Source organism: Ammodytes marinus (genome assembly GCF_949987685.1).
Source record: "Ammodytes marinus genome assembly, chromosome: 12".
Taxonomy (NCBI): Eukaryota; Metazoa; Chordata; class Actinopteri; order Uranoscopiformes; family Ammodytidae; genus Ammodytes; species Ammodytes marinus.
In genome coordinates this window covers 15,600,801-15,628,196 of record NC_137216.1, presented here as the reverse complement: position 1 = coordinate 15,628,196, position 27,396 = coordinate 15,600,801, and the positions used below count along the sequence as shown (strand labels likewise).

The following is a 27,396-nucleotide window of genomic DNA, read 5'->3' as shown; positions in this document are numbered from 1 at the left end:
GTCACATATTTATTTATTTTCTCTTATTTGCAAAAACATTTTTTTTATCCGAGTATTATTTCACATCTATTAATACATCTCTAAAGCATCAGTTAACTTTAAAAAAAAAGGACAAAATATATATTTTGCTTCAGTCATGATATAAATGAAACTATAGTTTAGGAACTAGGGCTGGTTCCAATAAGCACAGAGGTGTTACAATATTTTTTGTCAACGTGTTTAAGTCATCTGCTGATAAAGTCTTTGATGCCCTTTCTTTTGGGGCTTTGCGTGACCACATCGTGGTGTTGATAAGAACCGTTCTAAGTCGGGGTGTCTTCCCAATCGTTTACAGCCTCGAGTAACATGGCTTCATCCATGTCGTCATCGGCAGTGAAAGATCTCTGGAACATCTCCATGATGCTCCTCTGGTTAGGATCCTGAACAAATTCCAAATAAACAGGTTGATTAACACAGCTTCAGACACATTTTAGGATTTAGCTTAGGTAGGCTCTGTTGTACTGTGTAGCCTCGTGAAAATGTGCTTCCTCTATGTAAATGTTTACATTACCATTTGTAAACTGAACAGGATGATAAAGTATTCTTATACGGAGGCAGAGTTTACCTTAGAATGGAAGCTGGAGTTTTCTGCGTTATGTGAGAGGTTTGACTCGGAGAGACCTACTTTCTCCAAGACTTTCATTTTCCCCTGGATCATGGGCCTGGATTAATACATAGTTACAATATATTACAGAAGAGCAGATTTAATCCACTTCACTACTTGTCCACAATATGCATATCAAATAACGCACATTAATACCCTACTGTTTCAGTTGTGGCTCAGTGGCAGACAGTAGTGGGGAAAAAAATAAAATGATTGGAAAACTGATTTGATTATCAGTGTAATTGGGTCCTACTGCCCACGTACCATAGGTGATCATCAGCAGTTCCCTTGGCAACCAAATAGTGAATGTTCACATTGCTGGTTTGTCCAATACGGTGCACCCTATCCTCTGCCTGAAGGAGGACCTGCAGAATTGCAAAAAAATAATAATAATAATAAAAAGAGCTTTATAGTTTTCTTAGTATTACCAATGTTTCCTGCCTTCGATCGACTGCAGTGACCCGCTGAAACTATAATACAATATTGAGATTCCTCTTGCACATGAAACTGTAGTTGAGTACAATAATCGTTTATGAAATATTATGCTATTGGACTTGTCACAATGTTGGAATGCCTGATTTGACTGTACATTAATTCATGTCACATCTTTGTCACTGCTACCTCTACTTTAGGCCCCACTGAGAAACACAGGGTCAACTCATTTTCCACATAAAATTGGTGTCGTCTCCCCCCTTGGGATATCCTGCATTCTGGCAGGAATACAAAGTTTCCCACAATTCACCAGCACATCAAACAGGGCAGAGGCTTCTTTCGGCAACCATCTGTAATCGAAAGATATCTTGCAGGTAGCTTAAAATGGGTTTATCAGAGCTTTTTTGCTGGTTTGACTAAGGAGTGTCTGACTCAGAAAGCCATGTAGTGAATATGTGGGCTTGAAGAGCAAAAAACTATGGGTTGCACTGAAACCAACATGAAGTGCAATATAGTACCCTTTTCCCTAATAAAAGTCTTCAGTACACAGAACTTTTTCCTTGGGGAATTCTTTCCATTGGCTTACCCCGGGGTTCCAGAAAAGCTCAGCGAAGACCACCAGGTCAGCAGAGTGCAGCGTGATCCCCATGTTAGCTGCGGTGATGGACAGCACAGCCACACAGGACGAGGAGGAGAACTGGAACGTCTCGCACAGCTGCTGCCGTTCTGCTGATGGGGTGGTCCCATCGATGCGGATAAACTTGACATTCTGTGGAAGAAATAAAAGGGCATCTTTCTTTAACCAACCAAATGCTGTCCATTAAAACAACACACAAACAAAATCCAAGTAGCTGGCCCGATACAAATGAAACACATTTAGCAACCCCTTTTCAAAAAATAATGAGGAGTTAAAGTAGAAGTAAGACTAAAAAGGTCAAATGTGCTCAGCCCTGCCCCCACTTGTTCCATGCAGGACCTGATGAGAGTTGACCTACGAGTTGATTTGAACTGCAACCAAGGAGCCAGTCAGGTTGAAGAAAGTCAAAAAGCACTCTTTGGTGTCAAAATATTTTTTCTGTTCATATGCGTTTGTGCAGAGGACCATCTTCTTACCTTTTTCCCAAGTTCAGTGGTGATATGATCCAGGACTAACTTGTGATGGGCGAACACAAGAAACTTCTCTCTCCCACACTCCAGCATGTCTGTGATGTACTCCCTGGCAGTAAACAACACAGCTTCAAAGAGAGCATTTAAATATTCAGTCTATGTGTATTCTAATTAAAGTGTTCAAGTGGTCTCGAATCCAGTGGCAATTACAATGGCCTGACTCAAAACTTTTGCTTCTTTTTACATTTTAATCTCAGCGCTCATCAAATCCAAGGCTGATTCGACTCACTGATCCCCACCGGTACAGGTTCCGTACTTACATAATGGCTTGTAGCTTGGCTTCAGCTGTGTGGTTGTAAAAGATGAGGAGGGCTTCCTTCTCTTCCCTTTTCTGACAAAGAGATAAGGAACAACACGAGATAAGAACCGACAGGAGATTTTTTTTTTTTTCGATGATGATTTGATACGAAGTGTCATTACTGGAAGGAGCAGTGTGATTATGAAAGGCCAAACTCAGCAACTCCGTGACACCCATGGGAGTGTATAAATACCATAATAGGGCCAGCCAGAGTGTGTGTGGACTCATGTGTGTGCTGCCATTTGAATCACTGATTCTATAGATTTATGGAAGAGGTGATACTTAAAAAAAAATCAGAAAATCAATATATACAGAGTTAAGTCATATCAATATCATATTTCATATGATTGATAAGACATGTCATGCATTAGTCTTTGAAATCTTCTGTGACTTGACAAGGGGTCTGAATTACGACCCATTCTTTTAACTGCAAGTATCTATATGTGTGACCAACCCGGTCCCCTACCATGTTATTTTCATGGAGGGACTACATCTGATTTGTTTGTCAAGTCTGTGTTTTGGATTATTAAAAAAAACAAAAAAAAACTGTGATGCATTTGTAATGATTTTATTGCTTCCCATTTGACTTTTTTAGGAAGAAATACTTAGAAAATGAATCAATCCTTAGCAAACAAGGTGAGAACCAATTCATTTTGTGTTCATTTCTGCTACGGCAAGGAATTAAGAGTTTGTTAACCTTTATATTTCAAAGATCTTCTTTCGTGACTTTTGTGAGTTTTTCCCATACTGCTGTAAACTTTTATTTTGTAACTTACATTGCGGTTTCCGATGGCCAACTGTTTGGCTGCTGCAGACAGAGCGGCTTTTGTGCGAGTGCTGACAGTGTCTATGGTCACATGGACCACCTTGCGTTGTTTAGCAGGGAGCTGGGAGAGGACTTCAGACTTGAGTCGACGCAACATCAGGCTCTCCTCCAGCAACAGCTTCAACTCTCCCAGGTTAGACGAGCCTGTGTAGTCCCACCCCCAAGTCATCTTGATAGGTGGGGCGGAAAGAGAAGGGTATAGAGGGGAGGAATAAAGAAAAGAATAGAGGATGGCAAAAAACCCAAGTTTTACAGAGAAGTGCAAAATCTCTACAATCTCAAAAATGAGTCATCATCATGACCAAATTAAAGCAGATTAAGTGTCAGGAAAAAATAAATAAATGGGAGACAAATATATCACGGAGGAGGCATCTGTTGACACCTTAAAACTCAATCCGTTCTAATGCAAGCGTATTCTGGCTTTGAGTGCACTCATTTCACATTTATACTAAATACCAAATAAACTTATTTGAAAAAAATGTCCCTCTAATGCAAATGAATATACTGTATATTTGTTAACCCCATTCCTAACGTCTGCTACCCTCTGAGGTGTCCTGGAAATACAGCCAATTGCAACTCAACATTTTTAAGAATCACACTTGGAACAGATGGTGGTTCTTAGGACATGAGCTAACCTGTTTAGCGTTGCAGTAGCGCATCCCAAACTCATGGAAGCGAGGGAAGAGCGTGGGTCTGACAGCCAGAATCTGGGTGTAGAGCTCAGAGGGTCTGGACATGGCTGGGGTCCCTGACAGAAGAATTACCCTCTTTGCTGCCTGGAGGATGGAAAAAAAACAAGTGTAACACGGAGCATGGCTGAGGGTGTCTATGTGACAGAGCAAGAAATGAAACCCAACCTAATCCAAATGCAGCAATGTGTTAACTTCTGCTAGTTGGTGGACTGTATGTTGCCAGCAAATATTCCTGTATCATACATAAACAAAACAATGAGTTCTTTCTAATACAGTGATGTAGAGAACACAGCATTATTACTGGGATGATCAAATTTGCTTCACCTTTGCCTTTTCTGTTACCCCAAAGTTAAATCTCCTTTCAAAAGACTCAGCTTTTGTTATTAAAAGGCAAAAAATAAGTAAATAACCGTGTGATGGAAGTAATTGAAGATCTTGTTTGCCTTAAAATCAAATCAATTCTTCACCCGGCCCAAGGTCTAGCCAGTATCATGTAAACCCCCTCAAATCTTAGTAATCTATGTAAAGGAAACTTTTCCAGATTATCCTCAGCCAGGTTTTACCTCAATACATAAATTTGAATTGTACTGATTGATAGCGTTTTGAGATGAATCATCTAGCAATCGAGGGGATCCATCATGTAGCATGCAATTCAGAACAGAACACATTTGCTTCGTTGAACAGATTGAAATACCCGGTAGATTTTTTGTTCTGCTCCTTTGCTAATTGTTCCGACATCCTGCTGAGAGTCAGCTAAACGTCGCTGAAAGGTGTAAACATAACCTCTTTGGTGGACGTTACAAAACGAGTAATCCAAAACTGAACATCAAACGAAATAAAGAAAATAATAAAAATGGGAAGAATGAGCACCTTTAGCAAAGGCAAGGCTGATTTACAACGAGCAGTCTTCATGTTCTTCAGAAAGTGAGATTCATCCTGCACACAAAAAAAAATCATTAAAAAGGGTATTGAATAAGAATTTAAGAACCAAAAGTTGAGCATGTATTCGGACGGGAAACCGCCATTTTGACAATACTGCTCAGCTCAACCAGACAGCTTACCATGATGAGAACACTGAAGGGGTTTCCCGGCTGCTGCTGCTTGTCCATCCTGCTCAGGAGGTCGTAGCTGATGATGTTGACCAACCCAGAGCGCAGATTGTCTTTGGCCTTCACCACCACATTGATGCTGAGGGCACTGAGGGAGGGCAGCCAGCGTCTGAAGGCCTACGGGCACACACAGTTACATGCAGAGGGAAAAAATGATTGTCTTTGTGATTGGCGGCTTGTCTGATATTACTAGGGATGGGATGTAATATTGTATCTATTGTGTTTATTTATTAAAAAACACTCACAATATTTTGTCTTAAAGAAGCGAACGTCTAGCGCGCTAACGTACAGTCCTGTAATGATTTCCTGATTGATTACAAATTGCCTCCAGGGGGCGCTGCTTCATACTGGTCAGTCCTAAATCACCATGACTGAAGGCTCAGCTTGCCCACTTCATCCCACACAAAAAAATAAACATTATTTAAAGATTGTTTAATTGCTTTTCACTTAAAAAGATGCGTCAAATCTGTGACGCAAAAGAAGTATTAGTTAATTAGCAAGATGTAATGTAAAGTGATTCCAGTATGTTTTAGAGCCATATAAAGGGTTTTTAACTTTATTTTTTATGATTATCTATATAATAACATTGAATCACAGTTATTTTGTCCAGGATAATCATGACAAGAAAGTTTCATATCGTCCCATGCCTAATCTGATGACACAAATCTCGAATAATTCACTCCAACTACTCTTATGGTGTTTCCTTGTACAAACATCCAATCATGTGGTTTGGGAAAATGTGGCCCAATTGTGTCAGACAAATCACTGACATTCCCTCCGTTTGCCTGTCAACCTTGCTTAAACTCACTAAATTTCCCCTCCCACGTTTTTGCAGCAGAACTGGCCAAATGCACTGGGCTAACTGTGCAGATAAGAACTAGGGCAGACGGACTAAGTGTCCTTTAATGGAACGTCTTTCTGAGACAGAAGTCTCCCCATCGATTCCAATTCTTGATTGGGGATGATGGCGTTTTTCAAGATATCTATTTAGAGAACCGACTGTCTCATATGGTCAGTAGACAGAGGGCCAAGGAAAGCTCTGATAAAGTATTGAAATTGTAGCAGAGAGAAAGGGACAAAGAGGCACTCACGTTTCAATGACGCAGAGTTTGAGGACTTACCATATTAATCAAAAGCAAAAAGCCCAAAGATTATCAATAGTTAAAGAAATATACAGCTCAAGCTTTAACGTCAGTTGAATGAATAGAAAGAATTCAACAAATTAGTCAAATAAATAAACTGTATAAGCATATTCATCACGAATCAATGCTTTGAAATTCAAATTATGTTCTGTGCCCTGAGACAAAGAAAACAGAAGTGTGAAGTTCAACACTGGCATCTCTCCTGCTGAAGATAAAGTACCCAACAGAGTCCTAGCAGTCCTTGGGGAGCGAGCGGTATTATTAACATTCCTCTAAAGCGGAGAGCTTTAAGAACAAAGCTGAATTATAATGTGTAGGGCAGAGCTTTTGTCAAATGAGACAAGAAAGATATGCTTAAGAAGAGGGTGCCTGCTGACTTAATGCAGCCCAGTAATGACACCATTAAATGGAAACTAATTGATAATCTCCTGCACCTACTAAGTAATGAGCCATTTCTCATCTAGGGACGAAACTTTGATTAACAAAAGCAAGAGATTTTTTTTATTTTTTTTACCTCAGCCCAGGTGAATCGCACAGAGGAGGGAGCCACCACTAGCAAGGGCCACTCACTTCTGTAGTAGGCTGCTATGCAGATTGCCTGAATCGTCTTTCCCAGGCCCATATCATCAGCCAGGAGGAGGCGGCCATGAACGGACACCGCAAAACTACATGGGCACAAAGAATATACTGACATGAGCAAGCTACAGCAGTGGAGGTGGCACTGAGCCAACTCTTCAAACGTACAGTAAAGTCAAAGAGAAATGGTACAGATTATTAGATTATGGAAGGATCTCTTCATTTGCACAAGACTGAGCACATTACAGATGAATGGCTGTCTCCTAGTATCGACTTTTGTTTGGCTCTGCCGTGTTGGCGAATAGCTAAAGGCTGTCCAAAGTCACCTACTTGACTCCCTCCCTCTGGAAGGGCATGAGGCTGTGGGTGAGCGAGGGGTCGATGGCGGAGAGGTCTGCATCGGGGACGTCTAAAGACCTGGCTTCTGTCCCATCAAACCTGGCAGAGAAAGCCTGGACTATTGCCCTGGGCAGAGGCTCCACCTCCACTGCTGCTATCCCACAGAGGCGATCCACTGGGTATGGAACACAGCACGGTCAGACAAGATGGCAAAACAGGAGACCAAGCAGCTAAATAAAGCACATGTTGTCACTCACTGAGTCCCTTGTAATCCTCCAGCGAAAAGCTCCACTTTCTGGTTTTCATGTCTGTGACACAAGAAAAAGATGTCCTGTATCAAAAGCCATGTAAGCTAGGGTTGGGCGGAATTCCATTTTCGAAACATTTAAACCTTCCCCAAATTCTACGCCCCCCCCATTATTTTTTCATGACGGTAATTAAAGGAATACACTTGCTATCTATAAATACCACCGCCCAACCCTAGTGTAAGCACTGCTAATACAACACGACAAAAGACAGTTGTGAAAACAAAAACGGTATTTTCACTGGATATCTCTTACCATAGCTCTTGGTTGGCATCTGCTTGAACGCCGCAATGACTTCAGCGTTGTAACCGGCCTCAACCTCAAACCTCGTCCGAGATGTCAGGATGCACTGGCCGTGCACAACAGCTCCAGGTTTCTGCCAGCCGTTGCACAGCTTCAGCAGCGCCCCCAGTGCTGCACCGTCACGGGCTCGGCTGGTGGCTACAGCTACATCCACTGCCTCCATTCCTTCTAGAGGCCTCAAAGACACGGAGGCAATGGCAGCGGCTTCCTCCACTGCAACACAGTGGAGACATAGGAGACATAGGAGATGCAGCAGCAGTCCACAGAAAAGAAAATACTGTTTTGTATTCTTATTAGAAGCGCACGTTCCGGCATGAATATTTTCATACTTAGCTGTCGATAGTCCTCCAGACTGAAGTTCCACATCTTAGTGAGCGGGTCTAAGGCAGAGCAGAACACCTTACTTTACACTGTAGAGAACACTTTCAAAAGACTGCACAGGACATTAAGATGAACATACAGAACCAGACATATGGTTCAGAATGACTAACTTCTTCTACAAAGGAGAAGCTTTGGCCAGAGGGTAGCAGTTTATACTGCTTTAATAGTGGGTGAGTACAGACATTCATTATGTATGTGCACAGATGCATTGCTGCAATAAAGCTGGCTATTATTTGATCACTGCACACCTGCTGCTGCAAAAGACGACAACAAGTTGCTATTCAAAAAATTATGAATTAATATTGATACATAAGAAAAAGTATGCTCATTTGATTTTATATAAGCATATACTTAAATATATCACTGTCTTCCCCAAAGGGTTGAATGATAACATAAGAGGTTGAGAAGGGTGTGAGGCTACATACAAACTGAAACAATGCAGCACTGGCAGATACTTACCATAGTTCTTGGAGGGGGTGGATTTGAAAACAGCAATAAGCTCTGCATGGTAGCCCACTTCTATTCTGAAGCGGCCCTCTGCGTGATGGACACATTTCCCTCTTGCGGAGATGGCAGGCTTTTTTGCAGGTACCGCAGCATTCACAGTGGAGGAGTTTGAGGGAAGCTGTGCCACAGAGCTTTGGGCAGGTTTAATGGTTTGCTTGTAGAATGAGCCGACTGCCCCACCAGAGCTGTTGGGGGCGAGGTTTGGTTTGGGATGAGCCGGCTCCATGGCCACGCTTCCTCTGCTGGACAAGACCGGGCTGCTGACATGTTGACCTTTTGTCTGGGCCAGCGGGTCAATGACTTGCACCTAGGAAGAAGGACAGCACAAGGAATATGGGAATACTAAATGTCATTTTCCCTTCAAACAATAAATGATCAAAACACTTCAGCACAAATCTCACCTGTCTGGGAGAAGGACTGTTATGCACAGCACTTTGGTTAATTTGGAAGCCGCTGCCAGGTAACTGTTGTTGTTGCCTTGGGCTTTGATTATGGTTATTGAAGCTCTCCGAGTCTTTTTTGAAGGGTGGAACAAACCGTTTTGGTGCAGGAGCTGAGCTGGGCTTCTCTCTGTGATGACTGAGGGCAGCAGGATCTGAGGCAACGCTCCGTTTAGAAGGCTGTACCTGCGCCGAGGTGCTGCTAAAGCCTGCTGAGGTCTGCGTATTGATCTGTCCAAGTCTTTGGGCTCTTCTCTCCAAAGCCCTCTGTCTGTTATCGTTAATCTTTCTCTGTTGCTCTGCAGTCAGCTGATTAGGCATGATGAGCTAGCTGCTTCACGTTGATGGAGTCGCAGTCTGAGCTAGCCAAAACATACACCAGTTACTGAACAACAAGTATTCCATGTAGACCCATTTGGACTATTAGTACCGTTTGTAAACTTGAGACTCGACTGCTAGCGGAAGAAGCTAACGTTTGCTAGCGTGGGCGGCAATAATACATTACCACAAATCGACAGCGTCTCAGTGGTTTTAGACATATATGAGCCTTCATTCCGGTGAACAATATTGGGATCCGACGACAGGGAGGACTGTAAAGTTCGCACGAACGAACCAGGGGCGTAACTTTGAAGGCTAGTTGACAGATTTGCTAATTTGGAGTCTGCCGCGCAGGAAGTGACGTAGAAAAACAAGCAGGCACGTGGAGGTGGAGTTGCTTTGAGACGGCAGACGCTCCCAGTACAACGGTTTTACGGTTAAAATTCCTGTCTTGAATTAATTCTTCTTTACATAACCTGTGTGACAAGTTAGTTTAAAAGCTTAAGTAGGCAAACTATTTCTCGATGAAGAAGGTAAGCTGTTTAGCTGAATTTTCTTTTTTTACTGGATTTGAAACTACGTTTGTTTATCATCACTCATGCACCTTTACAGGAAATCAACTGTATCTGTCTTTATTGCCCAGCTGTGGAAGACAAAGACAAAAACAAACCAAAAAAAGAGAATGCTAATATCTGAAAAATAATAAATAACAACATAATAACCAAAATAAAAATACATCTTTCACATGGAGGATCAGATAGCACAGCTATGCAGGATGCCTAATTAACTCCCTCCCCAACCCTATTCAACTGACCAACAGTAGCCTACACACTTCATAACAATCAGTCATAATGTGTGACACAACACAACAATCTTACCAATATCTCAAACACAAAATGTGGCAGTGAGGCTCTTGATCTGATTGGACATTTTTTTTATCATCTCAACATTGTCCTGCTTTGTGCCATTTATCTTAGCCCCAGAGCTCTCTAAACTCAAAATGTCCATAAAAGACAAATAGCCTACCACTGTTCTGTTGCTTTTCATTTATCAAAGTGAGTGTCATTCAACAGTTTGAGAATGTGGCCAAGCACTTTAAGTACTTTGATGTGCAGTTTTAACTTGTGCAGGCTACTTGAGCTTCAAAGCTAACACGAGTTAGGCTACTTCATTCCAGTTGAATATTCTCTTGTAAAGTGAATATTTTGCTGCATTAGAGACCAAATTATCAATCGAATAATCACAACTGATCAGATAATGGCAGCACACATGAGTTATAAAGACAATAATCATTGCTTGAAGTCTAGGTTATGTTTACTCCAAGAAAGAGTGTCAGCTATTCCATCAGTTGTTTTCACCAATGTTTTCATTCATGTTCATTGGTGAAAATGTGGTTAATTAGGCTAAGTGCCTTTGGTGGCGGACTAATTTGAGTCAAACCTACAATGTTGTCCTTTCACTCTTTAAGGCATAATGTTAAAGGTTTAGGCCAGTTTAATCAATATTTATGTTGAGCAAAATGACAATATTTAGCTGAGCTGTTAATTTTTAAACAGATAGGCCTACAATAGGCTATAACGATAGCCTACATCACAGTAAAACATCTCCTTTGCAGAGAAAAGAGGAAAAAGAAAACAATAATTTCACATTTGAGTCGACCTTATTTATACTTTTAGAATAACGGATGTCTTCTTGCCTAAAACAAGTATTGAACCATTTCCCTGCGTATTGTCTCAGTAGCCTACACAGTTCAGTTGTAGTAGGCTAATGAGTTGGCTGCTTGCATCACCGTGCGCCGGTGACGTGTGGCGTCTGGGAGCTGTCCCAGGAATTATGGTGCTGAAGCTGCCGCACCAATTCAGCAGCCAATGATCACAGGAGAATCCGGGACTACGGATGCTTTCACCCAGAGCAGGACAGTCCGACAATCGTGTTGGATTTTTAACGGGGGGATTTAAACCATCGACTTGTTCCAAGGACATGGAAATTGGATGATTGGGGATGTCAGCTTCACAAAGACTTGTCCGCGACCTGCAGTCCGGCTGGGGATCTATGACAAAAAACGGAAACGTATAGGAATCAGGATAGCTCGCCACGTAAGACAGATTTCGCTTCCTAACATGGCACGCCATCGATTGACTTGATCTGTTTTGAATGCCTTGAAAGATTGTAATCTGAGCTCTGCTGTTGTAAATTGTGGCTTTTGTCTGGTGTATTGTTAGTATAGGCTAGGAATTTGAATTTTCAGATTGAGCGCTGACAATTTGTTTTCTTGTCTGTATCAGACAGTCCATTGTACCAACCGCAGTTTTGATTATTGGTCTCTGCACTCGTCGTGAATCTCGAGGGAGAAGCTTGTCGAGATAGTTTAATGTCGTAAAGAGCCGGCAGACTATTAAGGCCATGAAATGACAGTGGACACTGAGTGAACGGGCTATAGCCTAATTACTTGAATGCATATTTCTATCAATCTAACATTTGACTTTCCTCTTCTAGCTGTTCCATCTATGGAACTTTATGGCTTCGGACACTTGTTTGCATCGATGGGATTTTTTTGCCTTTTGGATTTACAACCTCGTGGGAAGTCAGTAAAAGATATTAATGTAGAATAAACGAAAATCAACGGAGAAAACTAAAAGGCTGCTAAACCCCCCAACACACGTTGGACAACGCGCCCTCTGTCCCCACTATCCCATCCCGCGACATATGAAGTAGCCTATACGCTCATGACAGGGACACATACAGTGCATGTTGTTTTCTCCCAGCACCGTTGCATGGTGCTGTGATTTTTTTCTGTCCGGAGACAGTGTAATGCTGCTGAGCCAGGGCATGCTGAAGAGCCGCTGTTGCGTCCTGCTCGGTGACCTGAGGGTGCTCCTGCTCGGGCCACCGGCTCCGCCGACACCGCTGCCTTCACTGACCCCGATGAGCGGACAAACTCCGGAAAGCCATGAGACAAGCGTCGCCGTTCCCGACAACAACAACACGTTAACGCGGAGCCACCAGCAGCACGCAGGGGACAGGGTTACCCCGCCTGCATCAGGAGCCACCGGGCCACCGGCTGGAGAGCGACCGGGGGCGGTCTGGGTTGATGCAGCAGAGCTGTCGGTGGCTCTGCGCGGCTGCAGCAGCTCCTCCGATGACTGCTCAAAGGGAAAACTGGAGGAGAGGTTCTCCCTCACCAGCTACACGGAGAGTGGCTTCAGGACGCCTCTGTGCAGGATCTGCTTCCAGGGACCAGAACAAGTAAGTCAAGGAAAATCATTTAATAAAATAAGACATTTATGTTATAAAGAGAGTCTCCATCTTTAATGTAGGCTCACAATAAATCACTGCTTCTTTCTGAGGGTACTTATATAGATTTATTAAGTGTTATGACTATTTATTTGCACTTTGACGATCATAGGTTTACTATAGACAAGGTTGTGGGAATGTCACACAGAAATCATCCCTATAGCCTACCTGTCAGAGCCTCTGTTGCATTAGGGTGCTGGACATACTGTTCATGCTTGTTTTTTTCAGTGAGAAACCCAGCTCACAATGTCTTATTAGGGGCCATCCACGCAGCTGGAGTCATGTGAGCAGGGAGCCCACTGCATCCTGCACTCGTCCCTTTGTGTGTCTTGAAAAGACTATAGCTATAGCAGTGGGAGGATAATGAAATACCTTGTCCCCCATGGTTGACAAGTGTGGAGGATACATAGAGATGCAGTAGCAAGTCATTACAGCCAAACGCTAGATTTATATTGAAGCATTACATGCATGAAAGGATCAATACAGAATGCTATGCTGCTCACACGCACCAGCTGAAAACAGCAACAACAACCAACTTAATAATAATAATGATATGCACAGAAGGGAAGAGCTTTCAAATAAATTAAACTGTAGCTCCATATTTGGACCCATATGTCACACTACATCAATCTGGAGAGAAGAAATCTGAAAGTAGAGGGCTCAGGTGTGCTGCAGTAAATAATATGAAATTATATCAGAGAAGCTGGCAATTTACAGATCCATTACACAGTTTGACAGAGCCTTTGATACCACATTGACGAATGTGTCACACCTCAACAATTAGTAATGGAGGTAGGAAGGTTATAAAAATAGTAAAGTAGACTGAGGTGTAGAACATAGCGTTTTATCCGACAGTCTGTACCGGCGGTTGCTTGCCCTCTACCCAGGCAGCAGATTTACAGTTTCATGGTCATTGCACTGTGTGTGGGTGTGTGTGTGGCCTATAATCTCTGTCTTTTATCAACTAATTACTCCAACAGCAATTCTGCGCATCAGTCCACCCCTGAGAACACACTTTGTTATTATTACTGACATGGGGACTAGTTGTGTGATTGGACAAGGACCCATCTTAGTGTCTTCAAGAAATCCAGATATACGTAGGCTGCATAGTCTGCAATGCATACAAAGTACCGTCTTCAGTATTTCCCACGGCCTCCTCCGACTCATCACAACATGAGCAATAGTGCTTGATTTCATTGCATCAATTTGCAAGTTCTATCTCTAGTCTGATCTAGCTTTTCCTGTCATCCCTGCCATCCAGATACGGATCTGCTGAGGTGTAAATGGGTACAAGGAGAATGAGAATCCATTTGAAAAGGAGAGATGAGTGGACTGTTTGCGTGTCACTGTGTGTGATACAGTCAGCTGGGACATTAGTTATCCTCCGTCCTCCAGCATGTCACAAAGACCAAGGCAGCCACTATCTGATCTGACAATCCACCTCCAAAACACTTCCATCCCCAAGGCTGAGACACTCAAGACAGAGTAAAGAAGGGAGCAAGAGAAATTGTTTTCCTTGAGTGTTCCACTAGAAGTAGGACCTTGAGTGTCTAACAAAGGCATCCAATGAAATATGATTGTACTCTGATTGAATATGACGCCAAACAATGTAATCAGATTTTCTTTGAGGTGCCTTTAGTGGTCCACAAAGGCCTGTTGTCTTAAAAGATAGCTTTGCAAACTTTTACATTTAAACAAAAAAAAATCTGTCTTAATACAGTAAAATACGTTCATGCCCATTTGAAAGTGGTAGTCACTTTAATCATTCTACTTCTTTATACTGGCCATGAAGCTTGCTCTTCAGAAGTCCGTAAACCCAATCAAGTTAATATCTTCAAAGTCTTTTTAATGTGGAATTCCCTCTTTGCGTTATTACCCATTCCTTACAGCTCAGCATGAAAACTCTGGACAAGGAAACCAAAATAGAGAATTTCATATACAAAGACTGTAACTTTGGATAGTACCAACATGATAACACAAAACCAGGACTGTAGATTTTGTTTTGAATGTAGAGGAGGAATGGTTTCAGCCATGAACTATTTCAGTATTGATATAAGAGCTTTGTAGGATAGACTTGAAAAAACAACAACCAGTCTTTAAAGCAAGAATACTTTAGTTGGAGTATAATTAGATCTCCATAAACACACAATGTGCGGAATATTGAACGGCTGAGCTAATATCACATGAAATTACACAATTGAATTAGTCTTTTACCTCAGAACTTTAGGTTATCTATGTATGTGTTTTATTTATACTGAGCTAACATATTTCAATACATTTTCAGTTCTATTTATCTAAATGTCCGCGATAAAATGTACAGAGCCTCTTGCTTGCTTGAGTGTTTGCTTTGTTCAAGCTTGTGCTTTCACACTTGCTCTTAACTTTGTCCATTGAAGATAAGCTATTTCTCTGTTATCTCTTAAAGAAATCATTAGGAAATGATGCACACACATTTTTAAAAAGGGACATATGAAAAGTAATATAGAAAAGGAAAGTCATACAATATTTCCATGTCTGAGGGATCCTCTCCTGGAGTGTCATGCGCTATTACATTGAAGGGCCCTTTGGGGCCGATGCGTCTTCTGTCCTGTCCCCACGTCGGTTGCATGAAAATATGTGAGTCCCTGCTGCTTGGAAAAATGGTCGGCTTTCTCTCCTAAATCATAACACAGATAATGCATCCACACAGTGTGCTTGTCCGAGGCACAATGAGAAACCTTGAGGGGTCAAGTTAGCATCATTCTTTCTATATAGCCCCACAGTGCTGAGGCAGTAGGCTCTTTGTATTCTCCACTGCCATTTGTTGGGAATTCGATATAAATAACTTACATAAGCATGTGAAATGTTCTTGGCCTTGCTGATGTCTATAAGGGGAGCTGTGAATTCATAACACTTTTACACCTTGGTTGCCCTTTGATTCAATTACTTTTAAAGGGCCATTAACTGTCACTGTGAGCCTAATGGTTCCTGTATAGCAATAAGTGCAACATCCTCTATGTTTTATGAGCACTCATTATAGGTAAATAAATTTGAAATTATATGACCCAATTTCATCTTTCAAGTGTTGTACTTCTTTTCCCACTGACTTGTTGGATATGGTTGAAATGTGGGAATGAAGCTGTTTTTCAGATGACTGCATTGCAGCTTGTGAAGTAGAATTGCTTGTGGCCTGCGTGTCATTGGCTACTGTAAAATTGCTTTCATTCAGTTTCTGTGGGAGCTAAGTTTATTATTCCTCTCTCCTAGAGTTAATATAGTTTAGTTGCATTGATTCCAGGTCCTGTTTTGCCATATCTTATTTAGTTTCATGTCGTTATATACTTTGGGAATGATCCAATTTTATAAGGCGAAAATTGGGTGCACTGAGGTGTTTTTAGGATAATGCAGCACAGACAAACAGAATAATGCAGTCAAATCTTTCCGACTCACCATGTATTCTATTGTGTTTGTTGCTGTGTTTATTCTTCAATTATTTGTTATCAGTCTCTCTTGCTCTCTCAGATGTACTGGAGTGATCTAGGTTTCAGCTTTTGGCTGCAGTCAGGCCAGTCACAGTGAGTGGTCTTGAGTCACACTGGACACGGCAGAAGTGTTCTGGTGCTCCAGCCAATACACTCCCACCCTGGCCATCTGTAGATGGGCCTTTTCTCCTCTAACTCCCTGCTTGTCCCTCCCTTCTCCTCGACCAGGGTACGGCTCCGTCTGACAGATATGTCCGCACAATGATGAGGAGAAATCATTTGGAAACTCAATGTATTTTGTATTTCTTCCTACAATCTCTTTGCCATTCTCACGACAGAAAGGGACGGATCATATTTCATTTTGAATTAACAATAGGCGTAGAGCCGTCTTACATTAGAAGGGGATGGCTATTTTATTTTTTCAATCACTACAGGCTTTTTGTTCTGTCCTGTTAAGATTAATACATATCTTGACAAAAAGGCCATGCTTTTATTAATAGATCCAAGTGTCTTTAACTGCAGGTCAGGTCCGAAACAGGGTGGCAGACCTACATCTTTAGTGTCATCATCCATATCCAAAGATGAGTATTTAATGAGTTTGGAGCCCAGGGTGTGAGATTATTACACTCTCATTTGTCCTCAAGCTGAATATGGTGTAAGAATACTGGCTGGTTAAGAATAAGGCTGAGCACATGTGGCTGCTAAGTAAAAAGCTTAACATATTTTCACTTTAGCAGATTGCCCGGCCCCAGTGCCTCTCGAAAACAGAGTTTTACTGCAACGTTTGAGGTTAGACTCACAAGGCAAGTGCCCCCCTAACAACCGTTTTTATGTTTTCCAACATCGCGGCAAATACTGCTCTTGCCTTGAATGATATCCACTTGAACACAGATGGCAGAAAAGAGTCAGTCTTGGTATTAGTGGATTTCAGTGTTGTATTTGACAAGCTTATCCACAATATGTTCTTAGACAAACTGGAAAAGTGTTGATTCTTTCTGACTCAGTGTTAGACCGGCTTTAATCCTATTTGAAGGACAGGGAGTGTATTGTGTTGATTGCCAATTATAGATTTGAGTGTCAAAAAATTACATGTGGAGTTGTGCAAGGCTCTATTGTCAGGCCATCCCAGTTCAACGTCCACATACTCCCACTACCTCTGCATATGGAAAACCAAAGATATCTAAAATAGTCATTCAGATTTATATAACTATATCACCACGTGAGGGACCTAATACAAGCACCAAATATGTGCATTGAACACATCAATGATTGGATGTGATAACAACATTTTTACAGTTGAACAAACAAAGTTGAAGCAATTTCTTCTGGAGCCAAAGAAGAGCAATTAAACGTTGATGCTAAACTGTAGACACTAACGTTAAAGACCAAAAACCAAACCAAAAATCCAAGACTTTGATTTCAATAGCTACATAAGGAGGACTATTACGAATCTTCAGCCATCTTCAGTAGGCTTGACTGCAACATTGTACATATATTCACTTTACAGTAAGAGCTGCAGTTACTGTGTACCTTTAGCCCATGTATTCTGCAGCTTTGTTGAGGTTTGCTCTTTGACAGAAGCTCCAGTGACTAATCCGATTTTCAAAGGCACTAGTAATAGATCATTTTGCCTGTCAACTAGATGTCTGGCAAAGCTTTCATTTCACACATGAACTGGTGTTCTGCTATATCATGACTTTGTGTGTGTGGGGGTGGGGGGTGTCTGTCTGTGTGTGTGTGTGTGTGTGTGTGTGTGTGTGTGTGTGTGTGTGTGTGTGTGTGTGTGTGTGTGTGTGTGTGTGTGTGTGTGTGTGTGTGTGTGTGTTTGTGCGTGCGCGTGCTAGCGTCCTTGCCTGCGGGTGTGTAACCCCAAAGAAATATACATGCTTATTGTATAACCTGCGGTGTTATGCAGGAAAAGGGGTTAATATGCAGAGGGTAAATAAGATGACAACACAAAGGATTGTCAGCCAGTCAACATCTGCTACAGGGGGATTTTTCTTCTTAATCACAAATCAATGTTTTAACGGCTCTTAGCTCGAATCCAAGGTTAGGAAGTAGAACATTTTAGCAATTTCATTCTAGTTGAAGAACTTTGTTTTCTTTATTTACTGTACATCAAAGGGCGGCACTGATAGCAAGGTTCATGTTTCTCCAGCAGTAGCACCAATTGTCCCAAACCATGTATCCACTGCAAGTAAAAATTGGAAGAAAAACAGACAAATGCATTTAAACAAACTATCACTTACGTATCCTGGGTTGCTTGTATTGACTGACTCTTCCTCATTCCCACAGGGGGAGCTCTTGAGCCCGTGTCGGTGCAGTGGGTCAGTACGCTGCACCCACCAGCCCTGCCTCATCAAATGGATCAGCGAGAGAGGTTCCTGGGCCTGTGAGCTGTGCTACTACAAATATCAGGTTATTGCCATCAGCACCAAGAACCCACTGCAGGTGAGCTGCTTTGCTAATGTCATTAGGAAAATCGTTGGGGTTTATGGGCAGAGATAGCCCAAGGCCCTTCCCTTCTGGGAATCATTTGGATGCATTTGACGTTATGATATCAAACGTTTTTGGGACAAAACATATATTTTCAGGAAACAGCAGCTCTAGATTAACGCTTTGAATGAAACAACGCTTTCTTCCATCTGATCTAAAGAACAGAAAGAAATCAGAAACTTTCTCTCCGTTTCTGATGTTAGTGATATCATAGGGTCACTGAGGTTCTCCAGGACACACTGTAGGCCTCGATGAATTACAATGAATATTAGAATAAATGCTTTTTTTAATCAGTGATCGTACCCAATGATTGTATCTTTGTATTGTTTTTATTGTTCTTGTCCCAAAACATTTTTTCCAAGCGTTCAGTGAAGTTAAAGGAGAAATCAGAATGAAACACAAAGAGCTGCTAAGCTTTTGTTCTGTTCTGTGTCTTCGTGCAGTGGCAGGCAATCTCCCTGACGGTGATAGAGAGAGTGCAGATAGCTGCAGCCATCTTGGGTTCCTTGTTCCTGATGGCCAGCATCTCCTGGCTGGTGTGGTCGTCCTTCAGCCCGTCAGCCCGCTGGCAACGACAAGATCTGCTTTTCCAGATCTGCTACGGCATGTACGGCTTTATGGATGTCGTCTGCATAGGTGAGTGTGCACATATTTAAGACTGAAAATGAAATGTTCAAGTCAATTCTGACATTCTTCAGAATATAATCATTCTTCACATTATTCCAAGAACATTATAGGCAAAGCAAACATAATTGTTGGGAGGTGTTCAGTAGAGTGGATAATCATACCCGCCAGCTTTGCACAAATGATTGTGAAAACTATGAGCTATTGACAATCGATTAAATATATCTACACTAACTGCTTCCTATTAAAAGTGAGAGTGTGGAGTCTTGACAGGTTACACTGAATTATTATCTGCATAGCAAACATGTTTGTAATATACTGTATCACAGTTATTTTACTAAAAGATGATGAAATGCCCAAAGCTTATTTGATTAATAGAAAATTAAAATTCATTTTATTTTCCAAAACAAAAGACAGATCCAGGACAAACTTTCAAGACCAGTAAGTGCTTTTAGGATACATAATACATTTGAATCCATCTAAAAATCTTGGATTTGTGTGGGTGTCCAAATTGGAACTAGCTGCACCTGCTATAAAGCCTTCTGTTTCCCTCTGGAGCAAGGGGGCCTCGTATGGTTTAGATGACTTTGTGATGCCATCTCGCATTAAGGAAACTCTTTACTGTCAGCGCAGCAGACAGGAGGATTTGAGAAAGAGGAGATTTATTGTCTCTGGTTTGCTGGCAAAGATTGGCAGTGGAGTCATTAACTCTGCACTTAACAGAGATTAACTTGTCACCTGGCAGACGTTAAAGAGCAAAGACTTGACTTATCCACCGAGTTTGAGCGCAAGAGAAACAACCCTCAGAGTAGAGACAGGATTGTGTCTATAAACTCTGTAATAGGGAATTATTAAACACTCTTATTCGGCAGACTGCTGTCACTGTAGTTTCTGCAATATTGGAGACATATGTAACCTTTTATATCAGAGGATGACATTATATAAACGTAATAAAAAGACTTTCACAATTAAAATGTTTAAATGTTAACTTTATTATGAGTTTATAGTGTTGTAGTGGTGGTGATGGTACAGAAAGGTAAAATATTGGGGTCTAAGCATGTCTAGTTACAGATTGATTTCAATCTTCCAGATGCTGAGTCCAATGTGCCCCGAATCAATAAGCAATTTTAAACTGTGATAAGATGTCACCGAACGACCCCAGAGAACAGATGCATCATTTTTGCTAACCTCAATCCTTGTGAAGTGAGCGTGGCCATGTCGTGAGTTGTGCGGTCCCCACACTTATCTAAGAAAAAAAAAAAGATATTATCTCTGGGTTACGGTTCAATACTTTAAAAGATGAGTTGTTTCGCTCTGCTTCTCCCTCAGATCATACTTCCTGCAAGGCTTTGACACAGTGAAACTTACCACTGCAGAGATAAATCACTTTGTGCTGTTGTCATTGAGACGGCTGCCAAAGACAGTGACATTGTCTAATAATTGATGCTCTGATTTCCACAGCGCTAATCGTGCACGAGGGTCCGTCGGTGTTTCGCATCTTCCACCGCTGGCAGGCCGTCAACCAGCAGTGGAAGGTACTGAACTATGATAAGTCTATGGACAGCAATGACCTGAAGGACGGTACCACTGTGGACAGGACTCTGTCTCAGCCCAACGCGGGCTTTCAGACTGGGCTAGGAGTGTCCCCCTCCACCTCATCACTGATGGTGGTAGCCTCCATAGCCGACAGTTCCACTTCTACAACCGTGATGACGGCCTCAGGAGGAACACAGGCAGACGACCCCAACAGCGGCAGCACAATGCCAGACCAACACAGCCCCTACAACATCCTCCACCTCCTCAGCCACCTGAGGCAGCCCGAGGTCCGCAGCCAACCCAGCAATGGCACACGAGAGCTGGTCATGAGAGTCACTACAGTCTGAGGAGCCAGTCGTGGCCTTATCTCATACAAGATGGTGAAAGATTTATGAACCAGCGGACAGTCGAGAAAAAAAGTCTCATATTTTACTGCACTGGATTAGTTTCCGTGTTGTTGTTTGTTTCAAAATGCACCTCTGATGTCCGTACATGGATTGAATAAAAGTCGAAGTTGTTTGATTTGCAAAAATTCTTTGGAAAATTGTTATTTTGGATATTTTGGATGAAGAACATTTGCTAACATGTGGATAGTTAATCCTGTTCTTTGGAAACAATCCCTGTGTTCTAAAAAGCATTTAATTTTATTATACTTTTACTATACAACAGCTGTTCATAAAAAGTATGTAGTTAGCCTGCATGATGCATACAACTGGGACATACTTCTACTTATGTGATCAATGAAGTTGTGAGATGTAGAAACAATTATTTTGATCTTGGATTCCCTTCACCATAGATTGCAAACAAAACAGATGTTTGAACCGAACATCTGTCTGTATGACATAACAATGATCAAAACAATAATGGTTGAAAAAAACGTATTAAAACCTTGACGTACCTTTTAAGTAAGGAAGTACATTTCACACAGGGTACAACACTTTTAACTCCGCAATCTGTTTGAAGACGCATGTAAAGAGACACACAAGGTTGGACCCTTTCTTAATGTCAAATATTAAAACATATTAAATTAAAATAAATTAAAAATAGAAGGAGACATATGAGCTGTTACCTGTGAGGTGGGAACATTTAATCTTTGTGACAGAAAAGCTCCATCACACATAGTACAGCATTTGAGTTGATGCGCCAAATCCCAATGTTGAATGTCTATCCTCCACCCTCAATGCCCTGTGAAGCAAACACAGCAGAGAGCTGTTGGCGTGGAATTCGTCATACAAAGATCTTCTATTCAAATGAGACTGATCAGGAAGAATGTTGCTGTAAGTGTGGTGTGGCTTAAAAGCTATCAGATCTGCCAGACTTAAATGTAAATGTAAATGAAGAGATATGGAGCAGTAGACAGGCAGGCTGAAGTCAATGCTGCTTTGAAAGAGAAGCGTGTTTCCTTTGCACTTTGTTGTCTTGTTGCCTCTCAGACACTATTAGGGGATTATTTTGATTAGAAGAAGAGCTTCGAGAATACATTTATGCTCTTTGTGAAAATGTGTTCTTCTCCTTAGTATTTTAATGGTAGCCTAATACTAATGAAAGTCATCACACTTGGCTCACAAAGGCAGGGATTTCCCCCATCTCTTGGCTGTAAGATATAGATAAGCTTTTTGATATTTCCTCACGGCGCTTGCTGTGTTTCATGTCCATAAAAGATCCATTTTATCCCAGGGGACATCATCTCTCAGAAGCTGGTATCATACAATATGTCAAGAACATGTATGTTCATATTAGAGGAGAATAACAATTTGATGCCAATATGATCCATTAAAAGCGAAAAAGCCTAAGACAATCATAGTGTGAAACCATTTTTGGGAGCTTTGTCTCTAATGCCTTTGAGGCTTTTCCAACATTCATTCATTCATTAGCTTAAAAATACATTGGGGCATGAAAGATCTGCATTAATTCAAGGGATGCTGGGGCTAAACGTTGTGCAATTAATTTTCATTCCTGTAGTTTATTTTTAATTGTTTTGCAATGCAGCTGGGCCTACACTGTAACCTTGTCTTGTCAATCTAACACTGTTTTGACCTAACAAAGAAATTCTATGCTGTATTGAAGGATAAAGTATTCCGCATTCTGTAACTCAGCTCTGAAAAGCATAATCAGCCTTCAGCCTTTATTGTTCTGTCTCATTAACAACCATGTCTCTTAGTGGATGTGCTGTTTTGAAAATCATAATCACATGCCAGGAGCACAGTATAGTATACAGTATGCAGGGAATCAGGTATAAGCGCTGTGATTCTCTGTTGAATAATTAAAGTCGTGAAGTGCTGATATCACTGGGTGGGCGCTGCTTGCAAGGATTTGGGGGGGTTGCCGAGAGTTCACGGAATCCGCTTGCCTCAATTCTCTTCGCACCTTGCCTCTATGAATTCACACACCTAGCCTTGATGACACTCAAATTCGCAAAACAACCAAACTCAAAGGAATTCATTACCCACCACATGTCATCTTGTATAAGGATTAATAAGGAGCACATCTCAACACCAGTTTAAATATTTAACTGCTCTCCTGCAAGTTAAGATCATATATATTTCCTGCCTAGGAAATAACACACTGCTTTACATACACCAGCTCCTGCAATGTGATCTTAAGCACCATTTCCATTTATAGTTTTCAGCTTTCAAATAATCACTGGATAACAACAAAGCTATCCTCCTATGGCCAAACTGAAACCAAGACAGAACTAATAAGGTGGTTTTATCAATTTAATCCTGAAGGAATATTGATTTTTGACTAGTCTTTCATGAAACTCATTAATCAGATCTTTCATCACATTTTAAATCGTTTAATATTGGTGCTAAAGCAAATAATGGAGGCATTTTGCAAAGTCTCAATGGGTGTAGAATGAATTCAGAGCAGTGATTTCAGAAGGGTTGTCATTGTCCTGGTTGGTGCAGTGTAATACAAACGTTATTCGCGTTGCTTTCATCTGCAGATAATTGACCCAAAAAGGATTTTTGCAGACTGTATAGAAGGCTGAACCTTTGGAACTGGGCAAATTGCACACAGCTACTGTGATATTCAAGCAGGTCATCGGAAGTCTGAGTCATACTGGCAGAATGCACCGTATTCATTCCCTGCAACCTCTAAAATGAAAAAGAGCATTTTGAAGAGCTGAGATGAAATGTATTGTATAAAGCTAGAGGCATCGACTGTAGACTGGAGATAATTCCAGGAAAGCAAGCCTCAACACCTATGTTCAGCCTCGTATTCATTGTGAATGCAGAGACTTGTATCTGCCCTTTTTCTACATAGGAAAATATAAATCTGCATTAAAAACACGTAAATCAACGCGGATGAAAATTATTGCTGAAAATTGTTTATTCATGTTCAATAAACTGGAATCTTTTTTTAACAAAAAAAAATCCTTTTAAATTATCCATCTTTATTACGTTCAGTTGGTTAAATTCATGTTAAATGATCATTGCTTTTATATGAATTATAATGTGTTTCATGTTCAAGGCTAGGTCTCACACTGTTGACTTATAAAGCTTTGACATGTTTGGTTTCTATTAATTCTACATCCTTTCTAGAATCTGATTAAACTATTTTGTTGTTCATTATATATGCCCTTAATCCTTTCAATACAACATCAACTAGTGCATAAAAATCTCATCAGCTCATCTGAAACCAAATGTGGCAACAACAAAAAAAAATCTTGCAGGGAAATAGCTTGAATTTGAAAAACACTGCAAAAGCAGTTCTGTAGAAAACTGTGAAAACTCAGTCAAGCAAGCCGAACTTGCATGAATAAACTTGCATCAAAATACAAGCACTGGCAAGGGCATGTCCCAATCAGGTAAGTGCACACGGACAGTACTAGGGGAACATAAATAAAATAACCTAATAAAACACATTGTGTGTATTTCCTATGTAAGATATGGTTAGAGTCTGGCGTCTAGGCCTCATCGCTTCCCACAGATATATTTACATGGAATATTCAGGAGTGATGAATAAATATCTTCTTCCCCTGCCTGCATGTGGATGCTGGGGGGGAGGGGGGGGGGGGTAGTGGGGCTGAAAAGCAGGCAGCAATACAGGAGCAGAGCAGCAACAGCAATGACAAGGCAGAGGGAGAGATGGAAAATATTGCAGCTTAAATAGACTTAAATTGGTTGGTGATAAGAAGGGTATAGGCATGTCAAGTGTATGTAGCTTGAGTTGACTGCCTGAACTAGCCTGCAGGCTTCATTCCATTAATCTAGTGCAAACACTTAGTTCCCATCATATCTGTCTTTTTAAAAGTGTTCCATATTAACTCTTTCAAAATACTGACAAATCAGTCAGGAAAGTGCTTTCATGGTGTACTCAATTCCCAGAAGGGTAGTTTAGGTTCCAAGACGTTGGAACATCACTGAAAGCAAAATTCAAGTCCATCAATGCCCTTGGCTGGAGAAACATGGACCTACACACGGTTAACATTGTAAACCAGTTGTATAATCTTAACAGCTGTGTTCCTCTGCTGGAATTACCCTGGAATAAACACAGGACATCTCCAATTGACAGTGACTGACTGCAGCTGTTTGCCTCAACTTTTCCTAACTTGTGATAAACTTGTCACAGGCGTGTAACAAAGCTATAGCCCATGTCCCTAATGGGAGAAAAGATTACTGTAGAACTGTTGCATAAGGTACAGAAGCACATCTTTCGGCACAAACATTGTAACAGAACAGACACAACACACACACAACCTAAACAGACATGTTTTTAAAAGCTGATGTAACAAGACTGAAGTGCAAAGAAATGTTGTAGGAGAAAGTAACTGCAAATTCATAAAATTAACAATCCAACATCTCCCATTTTCTCTGTGTAAGTTGTTTCCACATTTTCCTATTGAGGATCATGTGCTGATTAGGCTGATTGGGGCATTATCTTTACTTTTCTTTTTCTTTTTTAAAGCATATGGGCAATTTAAAGGCTCCAGAAAACTAACCAGCGGGGCATCAATACGCCACTTGACATATGAAACCAACAATTACTTATAATCTTGACTTTATTTAACCTCCTACAAGTGTGGAACCAAGTGAAAAGATTAAAGGTCCTTTGCACTTTACATGTCATAGCAATCATCAGTAACAGGTTTCTGTAGCTTGTGTTCTCCCCCTGGTGGCTTCTTGTTGTACTGCTCCTGTTAGCTTACTCTTTGATTTCAACCACCTTGATATGAGTACTAAAGTAGCCACATTTCAGAAGCTGTGGAGCTCAGTGAACCTTTACCGTTGCTGGGTGAATAATATCTCTTAAAGCATGTTGGAGACCATACTCGCTCAACGTAATAGACTTTGCTAATCTGTGTGAAACCATGATGAAGTGGCTGAACTACCAGACTGAACTAATCAGACACAACTACTTATTATAACCGTTCAATAAAACTTTCTCTACATTTTACCTCCCACAAAAAAATTAAGCTTGAAAGTTATCAGTGCACTCAGGAAAATTGGAATCTGCTTTAAGGACTCCTGCTCACAGAAGGTCGAGAAGATGCATTGACCATGTAACATGGTTTAGATTGCATTAGTTTATTATGTGACTCAAGATGTACAGTATAAATGCTACACCTCTTTTATAAATACGCACAGGGAGCTATTAACTGTTTAACTTTTTTTACTTGTGAAATGGCCTATTTGTCCACTACTATTTACAGTATGTCATAAACAGTAAAACACGTAGTCTACAAAAACAAGTTACATACCTGTACACTTAAACATTTATAAACTATACACATTTTACATATAAATATTAACTTGAGTGCACTAGTTTGTGGAGGTCACTATAATAATTTTTTCAGTAGCAGCAGCACTCTGTGAGCAGGTCAATGCAGTATCACTGCATTTTCTCTAATTGAGCCCCTGATGAGGAACTTCCTGAGCTAGCTGCCTTTCATCGTCAATAAACAGACCGCCCTTCACTAATGCCTTCCTTCCTGCTGCTTGTCACACAGTGTCATAGTACAGTGTGTGTGACCTGATTAAAATACCTCTCTCAAACTATACTCATTTATTAAGGCAAAGCTAAATCTCGCTTTGTTTTGCTTTTCTGACAGTGAAGATTTGGCCACTCACTTGAGGTTCAAAAGATCGTATTTTTAGCATTGGTGGAGAGCTCGTAATTCCAAATATGGGCTGCATCCCCAAATAAATGTGTGTGATCAGTGAACCAGATAAACCCCAATGGTTTATGTGAGGGACTAGGTCTTCTTTTCTTATCTTCTCTCGGCTATCCATACTTGCCTTTGCAGCTACCTCTTTCTTGAAATATTCCTGTATTTATGAGGTATATGAATATACATAAAGTTACTGCAGAAAGGACACATCCCGACCTGTAATTTATTTGAGATAAATGTATATACTAAAATATCGAGGCATGAAAAGCCAGGCAGGTCATCTGTGATAATCTATCAGCAGCATCTGAAAGGAAAGACGTCCTTCAAGAGACAATGAGAAATGGATTTTATGTCTTGAGGCAGTGAGAACAAAGCTTGTGCTGCAGCATCTG

General features: G+C 41.0%; 2 protein-coding genes across 2 annotated transcripts; one reads left to right on the top strand and one right to left on the bottom strand.

Annotated features, from left to right (window-relative positions):
• Positions 1-140: 140 nt before the first annotated feature.
• On the bottom strand, positions 141-9,771 carry smarcal1 (SWI/SNF related, matrix associated, actin dependent regulator of chromatin, subfamily a-like 1). The gene is made up of 17 exons (XM_080038650.1): positions 9,122-9,771; positions 8,673-9,027; positions 8,162-8,212; positions 7,785-8,045; positions 7,482-7,532; positions 7,216-7,399; positions 6,824-6,974; positions 5,120-5,284; positions 4,929-4,994; positions 4,002-4,142; positions 3,317-3,535; positions 2,503-2,573; positions 2,189-2,291; positions 1,662-1,844; positions 908-1,008; positions 605-701; positions 141-419 (listed from the first exon to the last, which is right to left on the bottom strand). Exons 1-17 carry the CDS (start codon positions 9,479-9,481, stop codon positions 303-305), a joined length of 2,676 nt encoding a protein of 891 aa, XP_079894776.1. The 5' UTR covers positions 9,482-9,771; the 3' UTR covers positions 141-302.
• A 2,518-nt stretch (positions 9,772-12,289) lies between these two features.
• LOC307258909 (E3 ubiquitin-protein ligase MARCHF4-like) lies at positions 12,290-21,236 on the top strand (the record flags this gene model as incomplete). The annotated part of the gene is made up of 4 exons (XM_080038587.1): positions 12,290-12,724; positions 18,529-18,684; positions 19,173-19,365; positions 20,815-21,236. The coding sequence occupies 4 exons, from the start codon at positions 12,290-12,292 to the stop codon at positions 21,234-21,236; spliced, it is 1,206 nt and encodes a 401-aa protein (XP_079894713.1).
• Positions 21,237-27,396: the final 6,160 nt, after the last annotated feature.

Coding starts and splice junctions, on each gene's coding strand:
- smarcal1 (XM_080038650.1), bottom strand. CDS start 9,481: ATGCCTAATCAGCTGACTGCAGAGCAACAGAGAAAGATTAACGATAAC. Junction 2,574..3,316: donor TGGCCATCGGAAACCGCAAT/GTAAGTTACAAA, acceptor TCTCTTTGTCAG/AAAAGGGAAGAGAAGGAAGC. Junction 1,009..1,661: donor AGCTTTTCTGGAACCCCGGG/GTAAGCCAATGG, acceptor GCAATTCTGCAG/GTCCTCCTTCAGGCAGAGGA.